The 19,820-nt window shown below is 37.4% G+C and overlaps 2 protein-coding genes across 2 annotated transcripts in view; one reads left to right on the forward strand and one right to left on the reverse strand.

The window, feature by feature from the left end:
- The first annotated feature begins 1,057 nt into the window (after positions 1 to 1,057).
- Positions 1,058 to 3,905, forward strand: LOC107654255 (propionyl-CoA carboxylase alpha chain, mitochondrial-like). Its single transcript, XM_016441267.1, has 2 exons — positions 1,058 to 1,789; positions 2,982 to 3,905. Exons 1-2 carry the CDS (start codon positions 1,634 to 1,636, stop codon positions 3,048 to 3,050), a joined length of 225 nt encoding a protein of 74 aa, XP_016296753.1. The 5' UTR covers positions 1,058 to 1,633; the 3' UTR covers positions 3,051 to 3,905.
- Positions 3,906 to 4,079: 174 nt separating this feature from the next.
- The window catches only part of marchf4a (membrane-associated ring finger (C3HC4) 4a), a 43,966-nt gene continuing 28,225 nt past the window's right edge, over positions 4,080 to 19,820 (reverse strand). The window contains exons 3-4 of the mRNA XM_016441299.1: positions 16,517 to 16,709; positions 4,080 to 5,198 (exon numbers count right to left, since the gene is read on the reverse strand). Coding sequence (XP_016296785.1) covers positions 4,747 to 5,198; positions 16,517 to 16,709 — 645 coding nt within the window. The 3' untranslated portion in view covers positions 4,080 to 4,746. The remainder of the gene's footprint in view (positions 5,199 to 16,516; positions 16,710 to 19,820) is intronic.

Raw genomic sequence — 19,820 nt, forward strand, 5'->3', positions numbered from 1 at the left:
AAAAGAAACAGACGCATACAACAGTCAAACCAGTTTGATTTGTCTTTTTTTTTTTTAATGTAGCAACCTTTTTCTCTCACAAATGTAACAAATGTAAACAAAATATGTCAGTTGACCAAGAATTTCTTCATCAGAAACACATTTGGAGAAATTAAGCATTACATTACTTGTTCACCAATGGATCCACTGCAGTGAATGGGTACCCCCAGAATGAGAGTCCAAACAGCTGGTAAAAACATCGCAATAATCCACAAGTAATCCACACGAGTCTAGTCCATCAGTTAACATCTTGTGAAGTGAAAAGCTGTGTGTTTGTAAGAAACAAACTCATCATTAAGACATTTTAACTGTAAGTCGTTACTTCCAGCTAATTTTAACCAAAAAACAATTACATGGTATAGCTTTAAATACTGGGTTGTTTTTCGAACTTAAAGGAACAGACAACTGCCATGTTCAAGGCCCAGAAAGGTAGTAAGGACATTATTAAAATAGTTCATGTGACATCCGTGGTTCAACCTTAATTTTATGAAGCTACGAGAATACATTTTGTGCAAAGAAATAGCTGAAAAAAGTCATTCTTTTTGTTTTCTTTGCACACAAAAAGTATTCTCGTAGCTTCATAAAATTAAGGTTGAACCCCTGATATCACATGGACTATTTTAACAATGTCCTTACTACCTTTCTGGGCCTTGATCGTGGTAGTTCCGTTGCTGTCTGTTCAGGGAAAGAAAGCTCTCGAACTTCATCAAAAATATCTTTGTGTTCCGAAGATGAACAAAGGTCTTACGGGTTTGGAACGACATGAGGGTGAGTAATTAATGACAGAATTTTTATTTTTGGGTTAACCATCCCTTTAACAATTTAAGCATTTCCAACAAGCCACTTTGTGCAGTTGCTTAAGTGAGTCGTTATGTGTGTATTAAATTCACCCAACCAGGTGTTCATTAAATGATCTCCTTTTGTGTTTCACAGAACAAAGAAAGTCATACAGGTTTAAAATGATGTTTAAATGAGGACAGATTTTTCTGTTTCGAATGAACTATTGCTTTAAATAACGTGAAAAGCTGACAGTGCACTTCAGTGACAAAATGTCTGCGTGTGTGTGTTTGCGCGTGTTGCTGTCAACTTGAATTGAATGTGTCCTGACTCAGTTTGTTAATGACTTCTATATAATGCACAGACCGACTGGCCCCGGCTAATACATCTGAGCCCTTCCAGTAAAACATCTCATTCACTCAGCAACGTCACACACACACAAGAGCACTGCAATGAAGAGCTCTCACACTGATTAGTCACCACACACACACACACTCGGCACACCACCTGATTTCGGCACTTCTGTATAGATAAGACAGAAATGAGTCCTTGTGGATGGAGGGAAACAGCGATTCCTCAGCGCTCGCTTATTTCCATAATCCATTTCCCTAATGGAGAGTTTGATAGATATAAACAGAGGTTTCTTTATTGATTTTGCTCTCGCGTTACAGTGAGCTTTGTGCGTTTGTTAACTGTTATGACTCTTCTAATGCATGCGCCTTTATGAAATGATATTACAATATTCCCCTGCTCTTTGTGCTGAGGTCGTTTTATGTACTAGACCTGCACGAGTCTATGAACAGATGCTCTGTGAGTCATGTGTTTCAAGAAGTTATTAGAAAGTACTCATTGTGGAATAGCTGTTGAGGTTTATTTGTTCATTGGTGTTCTGAAGGTTGCAGAGGGACAGGAGATCTGTGTGATTGAAGCCATGAAGATGCAGAACAGCATGACCGCAGCAAAGACAGCCAAGGTGAGCTCACTCGCATACATACATAAGTTGATACACAATCCTCCTCACTACTCTGTGCATCATAAATCGATATGACATAAAGAACACACTCTTCCACATAGCTACATTACAATACCCAACACCATGAGAGAGAGAGACAGCGAGGGGCCGCGGTCCATTATCCACACTTGTATTCTGACCAGACCACTTAGCTACTGTAAAAAGTCTCCCTCCTTACTAAACGACTAAAACCAGATTATGGTTCGTTTGATGGTTGGCGGGATATTTTATTGTACTTCATGTCAGGGTTGTTATATATAACTAAAACTAAAACCATAAAAAAACATTTTATCTAAAACATTTTTACATATACATTTTTTTCAGCTAGTTGCCAAGACATTTCTCATTTTGACTTAAAGTGATGTATTTGATGTACTAATATAACTAAAACTAATAATAAAAATAAATCTTAAAAATCTATAAAAAAAACTATATAGACATTAAAAAAACAATAAAAATTACAGAAATTACTAAAACTAAAATAAAAATGCAAAATATAGAAATATAACATTAAAAATATTACCGAAAACTCTAAAGTTCTTTGCACACCTTGCACAAATGTTAAAAAATAAATACGACCTTGCGTTGCGTCAATCACGTTTACACACTGCCTCCGAAACTTTCGTCCGTCATAAAAAAATGCGGATCAGGTTCGATATTCTGTGTTCGGTATTTTGCATCCGTAGCAAGCATTTTGATAGGAAAGAATGACGAATACGAAAAAAAAAACCAACGAAAAAACACATATGGAAATTTCGGACTCAGTGTGCAAAGACCTTAATATTATCTCAGTGATTCTAAAATAATGCACCTTCATGCATCATTGTATTTTTCTTCAAATATTTCTCAAGGTTTGTAGTAGTTTGTAGAATCACTAAAGCATTAACATAGGTTGTATCCAAAAAGTCTTAAAATTATTAAAATAATTTATAGAAAAAGTATAAATAAATAATTACTTTAAAATTACCCTAAGGGCCCAAATATGGAATATTATGGAAGCATTAGTTAGTTTCTTAAATCGTTTTTCCCATTGTTTCTCTGGAAAGCTTCCTGCGTCCAGTGTGTTTGACTGACATTACTGACTTCAACACAAATAGCTTTTTCAGATGCAGAAATGTTGGACTTTCCTAATAAAATGTGTGTTAATTTTCAGGTGAAGAGTGTGCACTGTAAAGCTGGAGATACAGTCGGAGAGGGAGATCTACTGGTGGAACTGGAGTAGCAGATCATCAGTCGCTGTGGATAAGCAATCAAAGACACTAGTAGACTAGATGGAACATTTTTTACATTATCACTATAATGTATTCATCTCCCTGGGATCTTGCTGGATTCCAGTGAAGGAAATGTCAAAACACTTACACTCTCTCGTGCCTTGGCCCTCCGTTGGAGGTGTTTTCATTTCACATGGAACAAACCACAATTGGACATCAGCAGCAGCAACTCATCTTCAAATGCAGTCAGTGAAAGCAGTTGACACTCTCTCTACTCTGTGTTGATTTAGCATTGTTTAGAGGAAGTGCTGTGAATGTTTTGCATTGCTGCAACTCATTTTTAATTATAAGGTTATATTATGCAATGATTTTTCTGCTCCATGATTATTCAAGCATAATATAGGCCTATTCACTCATCTACAAATCACCAATCCCACACTCGTCTATTTAAGTGTTTCCATAGAACTTGTACCTAATTTCTGTCATCAAATGCATTAAACTCAATTAGTGATTATTTAGGTCTGTAGGTGCACTGTTCAAACACTTCATTTGCTTGGGCTTTAATTGTTAAGTCGTTTCCTCTCTTTCTAAAATTGTGAATCCGGAAGGAGCGGACCTTTAACAGAAGGAGAAGGCAGATATGATTACTCAGAAACTAACAGACAGCTGTGGTCAGGCTTGGAGGAGGCACTTAGATCTACTTTCTGTCTGTACTTGTTTTGAGAAAAAATAAAGTGTTATAATAAAAATGGGATTAATGTAACATTCCAAGTGCTCATGATTGCTTGAAGCCCTAGGCTTGGGAAGGAAACACATGAATGCATGATTTGATTGAATGCTGTGTGGCAGCAGCTATTTCCAGAAAAGAAACAGACGCATACAACAGTCAAACCAGTTTGATTTGTCTTTTTTTTTTTTAATGTAGCAACCTTTTTCTCTCACAAATGTAACAAATGTAAACAAAATATGTCAGTTGACCAAGAATTTGCCTGAAATTGGGCCACTTTTTTGTAGTTTGGAAAATGTTCGATTGCTGCAAGTTGTCTCCACTGTAACGTGGTTTCCTGTTATTGTTGTAAAGGACTGTCAAAACCAGAGAGGATTGATTTAGCTAAAAAACGTACTGCCTGTGAGTGTAAACACAATAGTTTGCTTCTTCAATACCACATTTGGTTTGTTAGGAAACCGATTTAGACTTGCTTATTCTCGCAAGTAACATTAATAATAGGATTTTATCTGAAAATACAACATGTAGTAATCGTAAAATTAGTGTGATGTTGCGTGTTTTCCATACAAACACGTTTGTTCTTCACTCTGAGATGTTTGAGTTCAGCAGTGGCTGTCGGTGTAGAAACTGGATTGCATTGTTATGGTTGTGCTTCAGAACGGTCACAGCTCTGACTGTGGCCTTGAGCTGACGATAAACTCATTACACACGCGTGCACACACTCAGAGACCCCACCCCACTGACCTTTGATCTTTCTCAGTTGCTCACATTTGAAACCTAATGGCCATAATCTTTCCTGTAGCCACTGTGAGAGAAACTGCTTCCTCCTCGTTTTATTCAATACTGTAAAAAATAGAAAAGCAAACGCCTTAAACCCGGACAGCACTGCACTGGGTCTTCGGGTAACACTGTTCAATTCTCCTCAGTGAATCCTTTCTTGTAAATACGTCGCATGCAGAGATTCAACCGTAAACTAGGCCTCACACTGTAGTGACTCTCATGACCAGTTCGCGGTTGCTGTTGCTGGTCTGTCCGCGTGGCTCCTGGGGCCTCAGGTGGTGGCTGAGGAGATGAAGGATGTTGTAAGCACAGTGGTGGTCTGGCAGTGAGGGCTGCTCATTGCTGGGCTCAGACGAGTCCTGCGGCTCTGCCGTGGCACCTGCTGCCAATGGGACGGTGTTTGTGGTGGGGGTTGCGGTGCCCTCCGCTGCAGCCATGAGGGAGGATGTGGAGGTGGAGGCTTCACCTTCCGTGCCGGTCGGCCACATCCGGTGCGTCAGCGGCAGAGAGAGGGTCCGGAATGCAGCACAGGTCTTCTGATGCTCCTCATTGTCTTTGACCTTGTCGTAGTTTAAGACTTTCCACTGCTGATTGACAGCCTGCCAGCGGTTAAAGATGCGAAATACGGAGGGACCTTCGTGGACAATCAGAGCTAAAAGAGAAGGACAGATGGATTTGCTAAGTGAGGGATAATGTACAGTCAGGCAGTGTCATGAACAAATGGTCCGCCTAGGAAGCCATTCCATTTGCTGAAAGAATTTTTAATGGGTACTTAAAGGAAATAAATACTTTTATTCAGCAAGGGTGCATTCATTTGATCAGAAGTGACAGTAAAGACATTTCGAATAAATGCTGTTCATTGAACTTTCTATTCGTGCCGAAAACAAGTATCACAGTTTCCACAAAAATATGAAGCAGCACTGTTTTCAACATTGATAATTATAAGATTTTTTTTTTGTGTGCAGCAAGTCAGCATATTAGAATAATTTCTGAAGGATCATATGAGTAAAAGCTTTGCATCTCAGGAATAAATTACATTTTACTTACAGTATACTCGCATAGAAAAAAATGCAGCCTTGGTGACAAACAAATGCAGCCTTGGAGAACAGAAGAAACTTCTTTCAAAAACATTAAAACAGTTTTATTAAACTCACAGTTTGGACAGTAGTCTTTGTTAATAACAATTAATGTCTTTAAATTATATGCTTAAATCTTCCACTTTTTTCTTCCATTTTTTTCCCCACAAAAAAATCATTGCAGTGTACAAACAATCACCCAAGTACTCGGAGGCATTTTTTTGATAGGCAACTGAATACATAACTCAGCTGGCAGCAGTTGAGTTGTTTCTTTAAACTTAAGAGTCCATGATGTGATATGAGAGACATGAAAAGTAGGGCTGGTTTCCGGAAATACCACACTATTTAATGGGAAGATTGACCTATCAGAATCATGTATTCCACAGAGCCGTGTAATAACTAGTGGCTAGTTACTCTAATACTAATACACATAAAACTTCACAATACATGGAGTTCTACTTTATTTTATTTAAAAACACTGAAAGTGAATACTTGTAGTTTTAACTCAATTACATTTCCCGGGCTAAATAATTATACTTTTTACTCCTCACATTTAATTTAGCTTTCCAAAGTGCATATTTCACAGTTCATCTTGACATTTTACAAGCCAACTGGATTAACATTTAATAATAATACTTCAGATTCAAATTCAAAATAACTACTTCAGCGAACAGTGCACCATTTTTTCTGTATTTAATTACTTTTGGCTTTTCATAACCTCTTGAATCCAGTGTAATTACACTATTAGCAAACAGGGAGTGTCTTGAGGCTACAAGGTTAATACAGACATTTTCCCCACACTTACAGAAAACAGTTTACGTCAACATTTTAATTGCAACATTTAACATCTCAGTGACCTCATGGATCATGAAAATTTGCAGTGCACAGTGAAGAACAGGTGTTTTGGAACGTGTTAAGGTGTTGTCAGAGTGATTTCTTTGTACTTTTATACCTCCGGCTTGGTTTAACTCACACCATTGTATTTGTTTCTTCAGAGGTCCAAATAGAAAGACAACAGTGATCTGCATTAATATTTTATGTGATACTGGGTTCCCCTCTGAATGTCTGCAAGAACTCTACACTTCATTTTTACACATGCGCCTATTTTTTCCCCTCTTTCAATTTTCACTCTCTGAGCTCTGATGACAGTGAAGCTCCCTTTTTTTTGTTTTTTTTTTACAAACCAGCTCTCTGCGAGTGTTAGATTACGAAGGCTTGTTTCTGGTGGAGTTGAAAGCGATCTCGGATGGCTGTGAAAGGCTAGTGCCCTCCCTAGAGCCCTGAGGTTCTCCTCTCACTCTAGCTGCTCCAGAATCAATGAGACCGACCACTAACCGACGTTATCACTGTGCACTGCAGACCACTAAAACAAGCAGCGTGTGAGAAGGTAATAACAACCCACAGTTTTCAATCGACTTTTCTACAAGAGCCTAAGCCAAAGCCCCAACGTTGAGAAAACTATACATGCACTGAATTTGTTTCAATGTTTATATCACATCAGTCACATTTGTTTGATTAAATGTGGGGAAGAGCGCTAATCCTGGAGCTGATGCTGTAGTGGTTACTATTATTAGCTTTATTGGAACAGATAACTGAAGTTTCAGTACACAGGACAGAATTAATGTATCCACAGTGGCATTTATATGCAGCAAATGTGTACGAGTTGAAATTAGGTTGCGGAGGAGTTTATTAGCGTTTCATGAAGATGCCTATGGCTGCTGCAGCCTGATTTTCAAGACTCTGTCTTTCTCTCAGTCACTCTTCCCAAGCTGGACCGCACATCCTCTCATTACAAGGACAGAATGCGAGACGTGTATTGATTTAACACACACACATTTTCCTTTAGCTGAGAGGATAGCTGAAGGAAATTCTCAGGGCAAAGCTTGAATTTTAAACAGCAGTTTATTCTGCTGTAGTGGGGGATTTATTTTGGCTCCCAACCAGTCCCACAGTGGATGGGAACAGGGCTCGGCTGTGAAAAGCCACTTTGCCACCTGTCTCTTCTCTTAGCTTCACTCTCAATTTTGTTCTCGTTCTCCTTCCTTTTTTTGTCCCCATAGGGCTTTCCTTTCAGGTGAATCTATGTTATGGGAGATGATTTTAAACCAATTACTATAATTAGGCACAAAATTCTGTCATATTTCAATATTAAACCAAAAGCTGTTGAGCAAGATCGCATCCCACCTAAGCAATATTGAAACGAACCACTATTGGGTGATAAATTATAAATTGCAAATTTGTAATGAGACTCCTTTAAACACTTTATTATTTATTTATTTATTGCATTCAGGCTCGTAGCCAGAGGTCCGGACCTCTGTAAATGTTTCATGTTAAAAAATAACATTTGTTCTCTGAATGACTAATTTGCTGTTTAAAACTCCTCTCATGAATGTCTGCATGTATAATTCAGTTTAGACAGTTTGCAAGAATGTTTAGTGTCTGTGGTATGAAAATGATCGTGGAGCGAACAAGTCTTTAGAGACTTCTGAGTGAGGCCGTGGGCACAGTTGCCAGATCCAGATATTATAAGCATTTTTGGACTTGTCTTTTCCACTTAAAGGAATACTCCACTTCCAAAATAAAAATTTCTTGATAATTTACTCACCCCCATGTCATTCAAGATGTTCATGTCTTTCTTTCTTCACTCACAAAGAAATTAAGTTTTTTAGGAAAACATTCCGGGATTTTTCTCCATATAATGGACTTTAGTGGTGCTCAACGGATTGAGGATAAAAAGCAGTTTCAGTCAAGCTTCAAAGGGCTCTAAATGATCCCAGCCGAGGAATAAGGGTCTTATCTAGCGAAATAAAAAAAAAGGACAATTTATATACTTTTTAACCTCAAATGCTCATCTCGTCTAGTTCTGCAATGCGCATGCGTACTCTGTGCACTCTGGTTCGAAACAGTTAGGGTAGGTCGAAAAACTCCCATCTCATTTTTTGTGTCAGCTGCGCCACGCGGATATGCTGTTTACATCGTTTACGCTTTGATTTGAACGAAAACAACGTATCCGCATGGCGCAGCTGACACAGAACAGCATACGCAATTTACGTTCAGTGGATACTCTCCAAAATGGTGCCAGGGTGACGCGGAGGAGACGAATTGTTGAATAAAGTATTTTTTTTTTTCTTTTGCGCACAAAGTATTCTCGTAGCTGCGTAAAATTACGGTTGAACCCCTGATGTCACATGGATTATTTTACCGATGTCCTTGCTACGTTTCTGGACCTTGATCGTGTAAGGACCCTTGCTGTCTATGGGAGGGCCAGAGAGCTCTCAGATTCCATCAAAAATATCTTAATTTGTGTTCCGAAGATGAATGGAGGTCTTACGGGTTTGGAACAACATGAGGGTGAGTAAATAATGACATAATTTTCATTTTTGGGTGAACTATCCCTTTAACCCCACCCCAGCCCAGACCGCACTAATTATCAAACCCTGGCTACGCCCATGATTGCATTGTCACGAGATGTGACAGATGTGGAGATCTAACTATTGTTGGTGAACCCTATTAATATATCACTTTGGATAAAACGGCTAAACTATCTTAGATGATGACACTCTCCTTACAAAACTTATTGACCATATAAAAACTACAGCAATATTCACAATGTTGTTGAAACATATGTTGGCAGCAAATTTATTAAATCCATGCATTCTAGAAAAATATAAAAGAGGATGGATGTATGGATAGATAGATAACACATTCATCTCTGTTGTAGCTTATATTTTTATGAGGAATTTTTATACTTTGCACTGCGCCACTTCTCTTGGTACTGCCAGCTTAAGATGTATTATATATGTTACAATATTATTTATGTTATATTGTATTACTTATTTGTAGGGTTGCAAAAAGGTGGAACATTTCCAGTAAATTTTGGAAACATTCCAGACATTTTGGAAACTTTCCAGGATTTTTTTGGAATCTTCCAGGGACTTTTGGAAAGTTTCCGGAAATTTTCCACCCCTTTGTAACCCTAACTATTTGTAACCCCAGACACAAACTGTGGACTTTCCTTGCATTTCTCACAATGCTTTTTGATGGAAATATGCAGAATTCTGTGAAATAGATTTTAAACTTGGGAAAAAAATACTTAAAAAAAGATGAGAGTTCAGTTTACTGGTAACTGAAATCATCAGCAATTTTCCAAAATACTGTATAAACACAAACTTTGGATAAAAGCATACATTGATACAAAAGCATACCTTGTGATACATTGCTCGTAATATTCTTAGAGGACCTGATGCCCCCTTTCTGTCAGGAGTGGAAATAATAAAAAGGCTAATGTTATTCCCAGTGATGGTGTTTTCAATTAAACGATTGCCTTTAGGCATTATCTCCATTCTCTCCACCTAATCAGACAGAATGGACTCTTGTTTCCTCTTCCTCCCAGTCTGGTTTCTTATTGAGACAGAGCGATACATCACGATGAGAAACTCTCGAGGAGCTCTGCCATTGATCTACAGCACACGCACGCACAAACGGATGAGCCACTAAAACAATCCCGACATCACTATTGTTCAGCTCCGTCCCATTCACCCTCTCTCTTTTTTCTTGCAGTAACGCTTACCCAAGATAGCGCCGCTCTGAGAAAACCTCATTATTCCCTCTGAGCCACTAGAGAGACAAAACAGCCATTCCACTTCAGGTTCTACAGCTTTGTGATGCCCATTTACACTGCAGGTACTATGCGGCAGATATTTTACATTGCAGCTGTCATTTGTGGATGGCTGCAGTGGTTGACGCTCTTGCTGTAATTTCCATTTGACTTTATGTCCGATCTGTGAGCTGTCTAAACCTCGTACATCACACTGAGGTTCTAGTGCCAAGTGCTTTGTCCAATACCTGTGCATTTATTCAGATGGTTACATTCATACAGCAGCAGGATACAGTTATTATTGGTGAGTATAGTTGTTCATATGCATTTTTGCTTTGAGACAGATTTGAGATGCAGTCACATTAGCAAAGTTTCAGCAAGGTTTTGCAAGCAAAAAGGTCCATTTTCTATTGTCAAAAGATTTTTGAAGGAGCTTTCTTTTGGTCACTGCAGCAAATTTGATAGACCAAATAAGCCCGATGCAAAATCTGCATGTGGATCTTTAGCTCTTATGCAAAATTCCAGATTGCATTGATTCCTATTGAAATGACTGGATTTTGTTGACAAAAGATGCCTGAACAGTGGTAAATGTGACCGCCTTTAATATATTCACATACTTAGGGGCTTTTTTAAATGTTGGTTCAGTTCAAATCAATAACAGTGTTAAGTTCATCAATCTGCAATTAGTTCAGTTCAACTATAAGCAGTTCTGCAAAAGGCAGCAATGTCATTGTTCTGTTCAAGTCAGTTAATTGTTGATTCAGTTCAGTTCAATACCAGTGGTCCAAGCTTAATTTTTGAAAGCTACGAGAATGCTTTTTTTGTGCGCAAAGAAAACAAAAATAACTTTATTTAAAAAAAAAATTATCTTCTGTGTCAGTCTTCGACGCATGTTCACAACAGTCCAATGACGCATGCTTGTGTATTCCTCTGCTTGTAAACAAGACGCAGCGCATCCGGGTTTTATGTCCGAGCGCCAGCTCCTGCGTCAGCAGCACCTCACGCATGCGTCGTGTGAATACGCTACGGAGACTGACACGAAGAGGAAATTGTTGAATTTTTGTTTTCTTTGCACACAAAAAGTATTCTCGTAGCTTCAGAAAATTAAGCTTGAACCACTGATGTCACATGGACTTAATGATGTCCTTACTACCTTTCTGGGTCTTGAATGTGTCAGTTGTGTTGCTGTCTATGCAGGGGCAGAAAGCTCTTGGATTTCATCAAAAATATCTTAATTTGTGTTCCGAAGTTGAACGAAGGTCTTATGGATTTGGAACGACATGAGGGCGAGTAATTTATGACAGAATTTTCATTTTTGGCATTTTAAGCATTTAAGCACAATAAGCGTCCTTGTTGATAAAACTGTGCAAAAACCCCAGCTGGTCCTGGAATGACACAATCATAGCTGGCCATAGGGATCTGCACCGGGGGGTTATCTAGTCACTGAGGTCTTCACTGAGGATCTGTTCTGAGGGCTCGTCTCATCAGCGTACAATATGTTGATATGAATGTAATCATTTTAATTCCTGGAAGTGAATCGCTGCATGACATATAATTTTGTCAAATTTGGCGTGCATGTTTGGAACATTTGCACTACATTCACAGCAGATAGACGCAAGTGCCAGTTAGTGTTGACGCTTCGCAAACAAAACCCAAAGGTTCAAAAACCTAAAGCACAAAAATGAGTCAAGTAACACTATTTCTTTTGACACAAACATACCGTGGTTCTGACCCAAAAATACAGTGTGAACAGAATTTATTTTAGCCGAAGTCTGGCTTAGGCCAAGCATTCGACCCAAGTGTGTGACTATCAAATGATTCTGTTCATACACAGCTTACATAAGCAGTTTGAATGTGTGAATGTTCTGAATGTATACAAATGAATAGCTAATGTTAAGGCCCTTTTCTGTTCAATGCCTCTAACAGTGATAATAAATATCAAAAATAGTGACTTCCATAACGCTGGAAAGTCTCATTACAGTTAACATGATGTTATTTGAAGCTCAACAGAGACACAAATGCATCCATTATCCGACAGTGGCTTTGAATTCTTAAGTGTAGAGCGAAGCATTCAGCAGGGACCCAGGCCACAAAACTGATAAAGGCTCCGATGGAAGACAGTTACTGGAATAACTCATACCCCACTGGAATATATGAAATACCCACGTCAAGTGTGTAAGCAGTGTAGACTGGTTATACAGTAGTAGCAGTGTATGATGTGAAAATTAGTTTTACAGTGTGATTCCATTCACCCAGCACAGCTTAACCAAAATATTAAATTCAGGTGTGAGCAAAGAAAATTTAAAGTCCATTTGTCTATACAATAAATTAGTTACTCTCGTTTTTAACTGAACATACTTAGCACTCTAAAATGTGACTGACTGCCATATTCTGCAGAATGCTGCTGTGTGAATAGTTTCCTAGTTACTGGAATCTCTCATGGTTTGAGTTATCGGAGAGACAGAGCTAAATGTTTGGACAAAAGAGAACAGAAAAAGAACAAAGTGGATGTAACTTGAGAGAGTTTTTGGCTGTATATCCAAAATAAAAATGTAAATTTTTTCGTTATCTGTTGTGATGGTGACAGGCATTGCTCAGAACTGTGGCCACATTTACTGCTCTGCGAAATTTAAATGGGGAAATCCAGTTATTTCAATAGGAATTTATGCAATTAAAAAATTTCACTCACAATTGACAATGCTTGTATGTAAATAAAAGCTTAAATTAAATCTGTTCATCATAAAGTGATCATGTCTCTTCAGAAGACTTGAATTAAACAGCTTGATTATTATGAATTACTTTTACAATGTTTTTATGTACTTTTTGAAGCATGAAAATGCTGACTTTCAATGCATTGACAAAAATATTAAAATATAGTATATTCAAAATATCTTCAGTTGTGTTCCAAAGATAAAGAAAAGTCTAATTGGTTTGGAATGACATGAGGGTGAGAAAATGAACTAACCCACCATTTTTCTCCCACATAGTTTTTATCTTTGTTGTTCTCTAATACTTCAGGAAAACCATTAGTGAACTGTTTTTTGATAAGTGATGCTCTAGTTTTTGCTGCGGCATTCACAACCCCCTATCTTCCCTGAAAGTGGTTTTGTTACAGCAATGCAACTCTAAGCTGTTCAGCTGATGCTTAATTGAAACACAATTTTATCATTTAATTAGGAGCACATTTCTTCTGAGAGACAAAAAGACAGATACAATGTGTGTGCGTGTGTTATTTACTGCCTCAATTGTATCCAGATCGTGAGGGAGCAGTGTGTTTTCTCTTATAGCGATCACTCCTTAAGCTGGCCTCATTAGACTCTCTCTCATTGTCTCGCCTTTCCTCCAGAGATCAAACTCAGCATATCCTTGCCTGTAATACTTTGGACCAGTGACAACATATTACATACCACAGAAAGTCCTAAATACTTGGTCTGTCCACTTCCAAATTACATATCACAATCATTATATCTTTCTCAGACATGTTTGAACTGCAAACAAGGTGAATTTCAATCAAAAGTGCATCCTACTCCCTCTGAAGGGCAAAGCACTTGAAATGAGGGGCCATTACTATCATATGTATCAACCTTCATTTTAAAGGGAAATATTAGTGTAACTGCAAAATTACTTTCAGCTGTTAAGATTGTTGTGGAAAATACATCTTTGCATCAAATTTTGGCTCTGTGCAACTCAAATTCTTCTGATAGTCTATGGGTGCATGAAAATAATTGAGCATTTTAAAATTCATGGTAAAATCATGTAAATGGCAGACAAACTAAATATTTCATTGATTGTCTGTAAACTGTAATAGCCTTATCAAGAGCCTTTTGTGAAGTAATTCACTTGAAGGTTTGTTCCAAACGAGAGTGAGCAAGTAATGAGAGTACCATTTAGAACAGAGAGCAACAGTGGGGTACTGGAAGTAAAAAATCCATTCATTTTCTCAATAGAGAAATAGATTTTTCTACGTAAAATAATATATGGTTTATGCTTCTGTTAAGCCCTCACTTATAAGTTTTGTTTTGTTTAATAAAAACATCATTCCAGGCTAATAAATCCTAAAGAAAGAATTCCACCATTTAGAGAACTACAACAAACAAATCAGTTGCTGCTTAATATTTTTGTGGAAGTTGTGATACTTTTTTTTCAGTATTCTTTGATGAATAGAAAATTCAAAAGATAAATGTCTGTCATTTTTTATCAAATTGATGCACCTTTGCTGAATAAAAGTATAAATTCTTTTTAAATGGTATATATAACGTAATGTATTATACATATTTTTAAATTTTATTTTTATATCCATTTTATTTTTTTATATAACATTTCTGTTTTTAAATTTTATATTTATATGCTTATCTATTCTTTTATTATTATTATTATTATTATTATTATTTCCAAAACGCTAACTAGATACTGTTCGCTGAATTAACCAATGTGATAAATTCATGTGACAACTATGTAGGGTGCTACTGATGTAATAAAATAAAATAAATAAACTAATTAAAATACATAGGTTACGTACATACATAAATAGTAGCAGTAAACAGTACTGTGCAGTATTCAGTAAACTACCCATATTTAAGTTATCATTTCTAGGCTTTATATTCTGTCACTAAATATCGGATGGTTTTAAAATGGTATATATTTTATGTATTTGTACAAATTTGTATTGTGACAGCCAGTGTACTGTGGCCAATTTGAATCGGAAGTGGCTTTGAATCACATCTATGCAGGAATCAATTTCAAGTTCTCAGTCTTTCAGTCTTTCCCTTGCTAGGCATTTTATTCAGTAGATAATGTACATAGAAAAAGCTTGATATTAAGTGAAATGCAGCAATTACTCATGGCTCCCTGTGGCTTGCCTGAAAAATACAATCCTCTCAGTTCTGCTTGTACATTCTCCTGTGTTTTAAAAGGAAGTGGGCTTGTAATTCAACATGTCTTATTCACTTTCAGCTGATTCCAACATACAGCGCCTTGCGAAATTATTCATACCCCTTCATTTTTTTCACGTTTTGTTATGTTGCTGCCTTATGTTAAACTGCTTTAAATGACTTTTTTTTCCACATCAATCTACACTCCATACACCATAATGGTATAGCAAAAAACTGTTTTTTAACATCTTTGCAAATTTATTACAAATAAAAAACTAAAATGATTCCATTGCATAAGTATTCATACAGTTCTGGGACAGTTGAAATTTAGCTCAGGAGCATTCATATTGCTTGTAGATGTTACTACACTTCAAGTGAAGTTAACCTGTGGCAAATTCAATTGAATGGGTCTGATTTGGAAAGGCACACGTCTTAATAAAAGGTCTAATAGCTGATAATGCATATCAGAGCAAAAATCAAGCACTGAGGTCAAAAGAACTGCCTGTAAAGCTCAGAAACAGGTTTGTGTCAAGCCACACATCGGGGGAAGAGTTCAGAAAAAATAAATCTGCTTCATTGAATGGAAGAAGTTTGAAACAACCAGGAGTCTTCCTAGAGCTGGCCTTCTGGCCAAACTGAGCAACTGATGGAGAAGGGCTTTGGTTAGTGTGGTGACCAAGAACCTGATGGTCACTCTAGTTGAGCTCCATGATTATATGTGGAGACAGGAGAAATCTACAGAAGGACAAACATCACTGCAACACTCCACCGATCTGGGCTTTATGGCGGTGTTGCAAGACTCAATCCTCTCTTCAGTTAAGACATGAAAACACACTTGGAATTTACAAAAAAGCACCTAAAGGGCCCTCAGACTCTGAGAAACAAGATTCTCTGGTCTGATGAACCTCAATTCTAAGCATCATGTTTGAAAGAAACCAGCTCTGCTCATCACCTGCAGAGTACCATCCCAAAAGTAAAGTGTGCTGGTAGCAGCCTCATGCTGAGGGGCTGATTTTCAGCGGCAGGGATTGAGGGACTCGTCAGAGTAGAAGGAATGCTCAGTGCAGCAAAATATAGAGATAGCCTTAATGAAAACCCAGTCCAGAGCATTCAGAACCTCAGACTGGGCAGAAGGTTCACCTTCCAACAGGACAATGACCCTAAGCACACAGCAAGAGTGGCTTATAGACAACTGTGTGAATGTCCCTGATGGCCCAGCCATGAAAGAAATGAAGGGGTATGAATACTTTCGCAAGGCACTGTATGTTGGTTGGCCACCCGGGAGGCCACCATGTACTCAAAGGTTTTTTTTCTTCCTTCAGACATTGTCTGACAATCTCAGACTGGTAAACAAGCAAACATAAAAAACACAGCGTTGGTTTTGCTGAGCCAGGTGGCTGCAGTTATTGAGAATCCAATGACCTACCGATGCACACCAGGTCCATGAAGCCGTACATGGCGTAACAGATCTGGAAGAGCAGGTCCTGCCGTTGCCACTTGGCCGATGGGCTGAGAGAGGACCAGACCAGCCAGGAGATACTGGCTATCAGGAACAGGGAACCCAGAACAGCTGCAGCTATCTGTACTTTCTCTATCACCGTCAAAGAGATGGTCTGCCACTGGAGACACAACAAATGTGAACTAATAGATAGTACAGTACCAGTACCACATTTCAGCACACATGAAAAACAAGAAGACACTGCTAAATATTTATACATTTAAAAAGTAATTTAAGTGACTTATCACTTTAAAATTATAGAGAATGATAATATAAAAAGTTGCACTATGGCTCAAAAGTTTGGGCTCAATCATTTTTTTTTTTAATGAATACTTTAGCAAGTATGCATTAAGTTGATCAAAAGTGACAGTAAATACAGTGTTACAAAAGATCTCTATTTCCAATAAATGCTGTTCTTTTGAACCTTATATTCATCAAAGTATCCTGGAAAAACAATGTATCCTTGTTTACACCAAAATATGAAGCAACTGTTTCAACATTGATAAAAATAAGAAATGTTTCTTGAGCAGCAAATCAGCATATTACAGTAGATTGATTTCTGAAGGATCATGTGACACTGAAGACTGGAGTAATGATGCTGACAATTCAGCTTTGCATCACAGGAATAAATTACATTTTACAATATATTACAACAGAAAACAGTTTTACAATTTTAAATTGTAATAATGTTTCACAATATCACTGTTTTTCTATACTTTGGATCAAATAAATGCAGTCATGGTGAGCAGAAAAGACTTCTTTCAAAAACATAAAAAAAAAATCTTAACCCCAAACTTTTAAACAGCATTGATTGATTAATTGATTGATTGATTATTAGCACTATGGAAGATCTTTCATGTAAAACATGAATAAAATTACATTATTGATCAAGTAAGCCTTACCCCAATTCACTACGTTAAACTTACTAAAATGATTTATATTTTGAGCAATTAGGGCGGTTTGTACATTTCAGGTTTACATCATGCCCATAATCAAAAAATGGTCTAAGCTGCTTGCTCACAATACATATTTTTTTCATATATACTGTATGCCATGTAGACATCCTTCTAGCTGTCACTGGATCTTGGCCCAGAATAGAATGACAGATCTAATCATAGGCAAATCAACGAAAGAAAAGCACAACTAAACAACTCTGTGAGTAATTTGTAATTTTATGTTTCAACCACAGATGGCAATATAGAGACCAAAGTTCTCTTTAAAATAACTAAAACAAAGAAAAAATAGCCTATTTATCATCTAAAGGTCAGATCAAAAGAAAACAAAAAAGACAGAAAGTAAAATCAGTGAGCGCAGAAGCTTTGAACCCAGAGAAGCATATAAACTACTTGAGCTAACACAGTATGAAAGGAATAAGATAAACACACCGCTACTGCTCTCAGTATTGTGTTGGTACAATGGCAAAGTGATCAGATGGTTAGATCATGGTGCTGAATGACTACCATATTCATATCTCACATTCATGGTAACCCAAGATGCACTACATGGCCAAAGTTTGTGAACATCGTTTTCTGATTCAGTCAAGCATACAGTCATGCCCAAGATGCACTACATGGCCAAAGTTTGTGAACATCGTTTTCTGATTCAGTCAAGCATACAGTCATGCCCAAGATGCACTACATGGCCAAAGTTTGTGAACATCGTTTTCTGATTCAGTCAAGCATACAGTCATGTAAAATCCAAAAAATGGGAGATACTATTTTCTTTCCCAACATAACAGTGCTCTCTGCACAAAGCAGGATCCATGAGGAAATAATTTACTGACTCTAGTATAGAAGAACTTGGCTGGATTTCACAAAACGCCAACCTGAAATTCACTGAACACCTTTGGGATGACAGTGAGCCAGGCCCCATCATATAAAATCAGTGTCTGACCTCACTGATGCTCTGGTGTCTGAACGAGAGCAATGTTCCCTGCAGCCATGTTCCACCGCCTAGCCTTGCCAGAAGAGTGGAAGAGAGGACTGATGGCTTATTAATGCCCCTGCTTTTGAAATTAATTGCATGGTTTTGCTCAACAAACACATGTGGGTGTCATATTCAGGTGTCCACACACTTTTGGCCATGCAGTGTACTTCAAAGAATACCAACGGCAGACTGAAATGAAACCAACGCTATCTCACGACCAATTCATACGTATTTTACGAGGTGGCTAATTCGTATGACCTCACTCGTACGATTTTGTATGATTTGTCTAGACCACAGTGGGTTAGGTGTAGGTCATTCGTACAAATTCATACAAATACGATTTAGCACAAATCATATGAATTTGTATGAATTAGCCACCTTGTAAAATATGTATGAATTGCCGTGAGATCGGGCTGAATGAAACATGTAAACTGTTCCAATTTCTAATAGGGTTAAAAAAAAATTTACTTCATATGACAATATATTTCATATATGGAAATTTAACGTATGCACATACAGTATTTCACACTTGCGTATGGGTACCTCCACTACATTTCAGAAAAAAAATATAGTTTTTTTTGAAGTAAAGAATTTGAGACCTGCTCTGAGACCTGATAACAATGTCTGATTGGGGAACAAATCATTCTTTAGAGCCAATTCTCAATGAACTGATTCATAAATCACATTTAATGATTCATTTGTGAATTCGACTGCAGCAGTTCACAACTCACTGATTCAATGATTAAGTCTCAAATGATCAAGTCTCAAATCACTGAATTGGTCTTGTCTGACTCAAAATGAGCCAACCAGGAGTAATATGATCCTCAGAGCTCAAGTGTTCAGACTAATAAAAATTCTTAATATTCAATTCAATTCAAGTTTATTTGTATAGCGCTTTTCACGATACAAATCGTTGCAAAGTAACTTTACAGCAAATTAAGTTTCTACAATATTTAGTGGTAGCTTATCAGTGTTGACTGTCATAGTGTCAATGTACATATGGCAGAAATGTACGGAAAAATCAATTAAAGACATAATCAAACATGATGAACACTATTAACAGCAATTATTATATGATGCAATCAAACTTATAGCCAAATTTGGTAGTTCTGTATGTTGTTTCAGGGTTGGCATCATCTGAGGTCCTCTGAGGGGTTGGCATCATCTCTTCTCAGGTGTTCTAATAATGTCAGACCAAGCTCTAACCTATTTAAACTCTATCCTATCTGTGTAACTGGTGCATTAGACCCCTCTAGTAGGAGAATCAGGTATATGAAATAAAATAATAAATAATAAGGAACTCATA

This window comes from Sinocyclocheilus anshuiensis, unplaced genomic scaffold, assembly GCF_001515605.1.
Source record: "Sinocyclocheilus anshuiensis isolate Anshui unplaced genomic scaffold, SAMN03320099.WGS_v1.1 scaffold551, whole genome shotgun sequence".
In the NCBI taxonomy this organism is placed as follows: Eukaryota; Metazoa; Chordata; class Actinopteri; order Cypriniformes; family Cyprinidae; genus Sinocyclocheilus; species Sinocyclocheilus anshuiensis.

Bases quoted from the DNA above. Each gene is read 5' to 3' on its own strand.
- LOC107654255 (XM_016441267.1), top strand. From the start codon at position 1,634: ATGTGTTTCAAGAAGTTATTAGAAAGTACTCATTGTGGAATAGCTGTT. The intron at 1,790-2,981 runs GTGAGCTCACTC...GTTAATTTTCAG, and splicing joins CCGCAGCAAAGACAGCCAAG to GTGAAGAGTGTGCACTGTAA.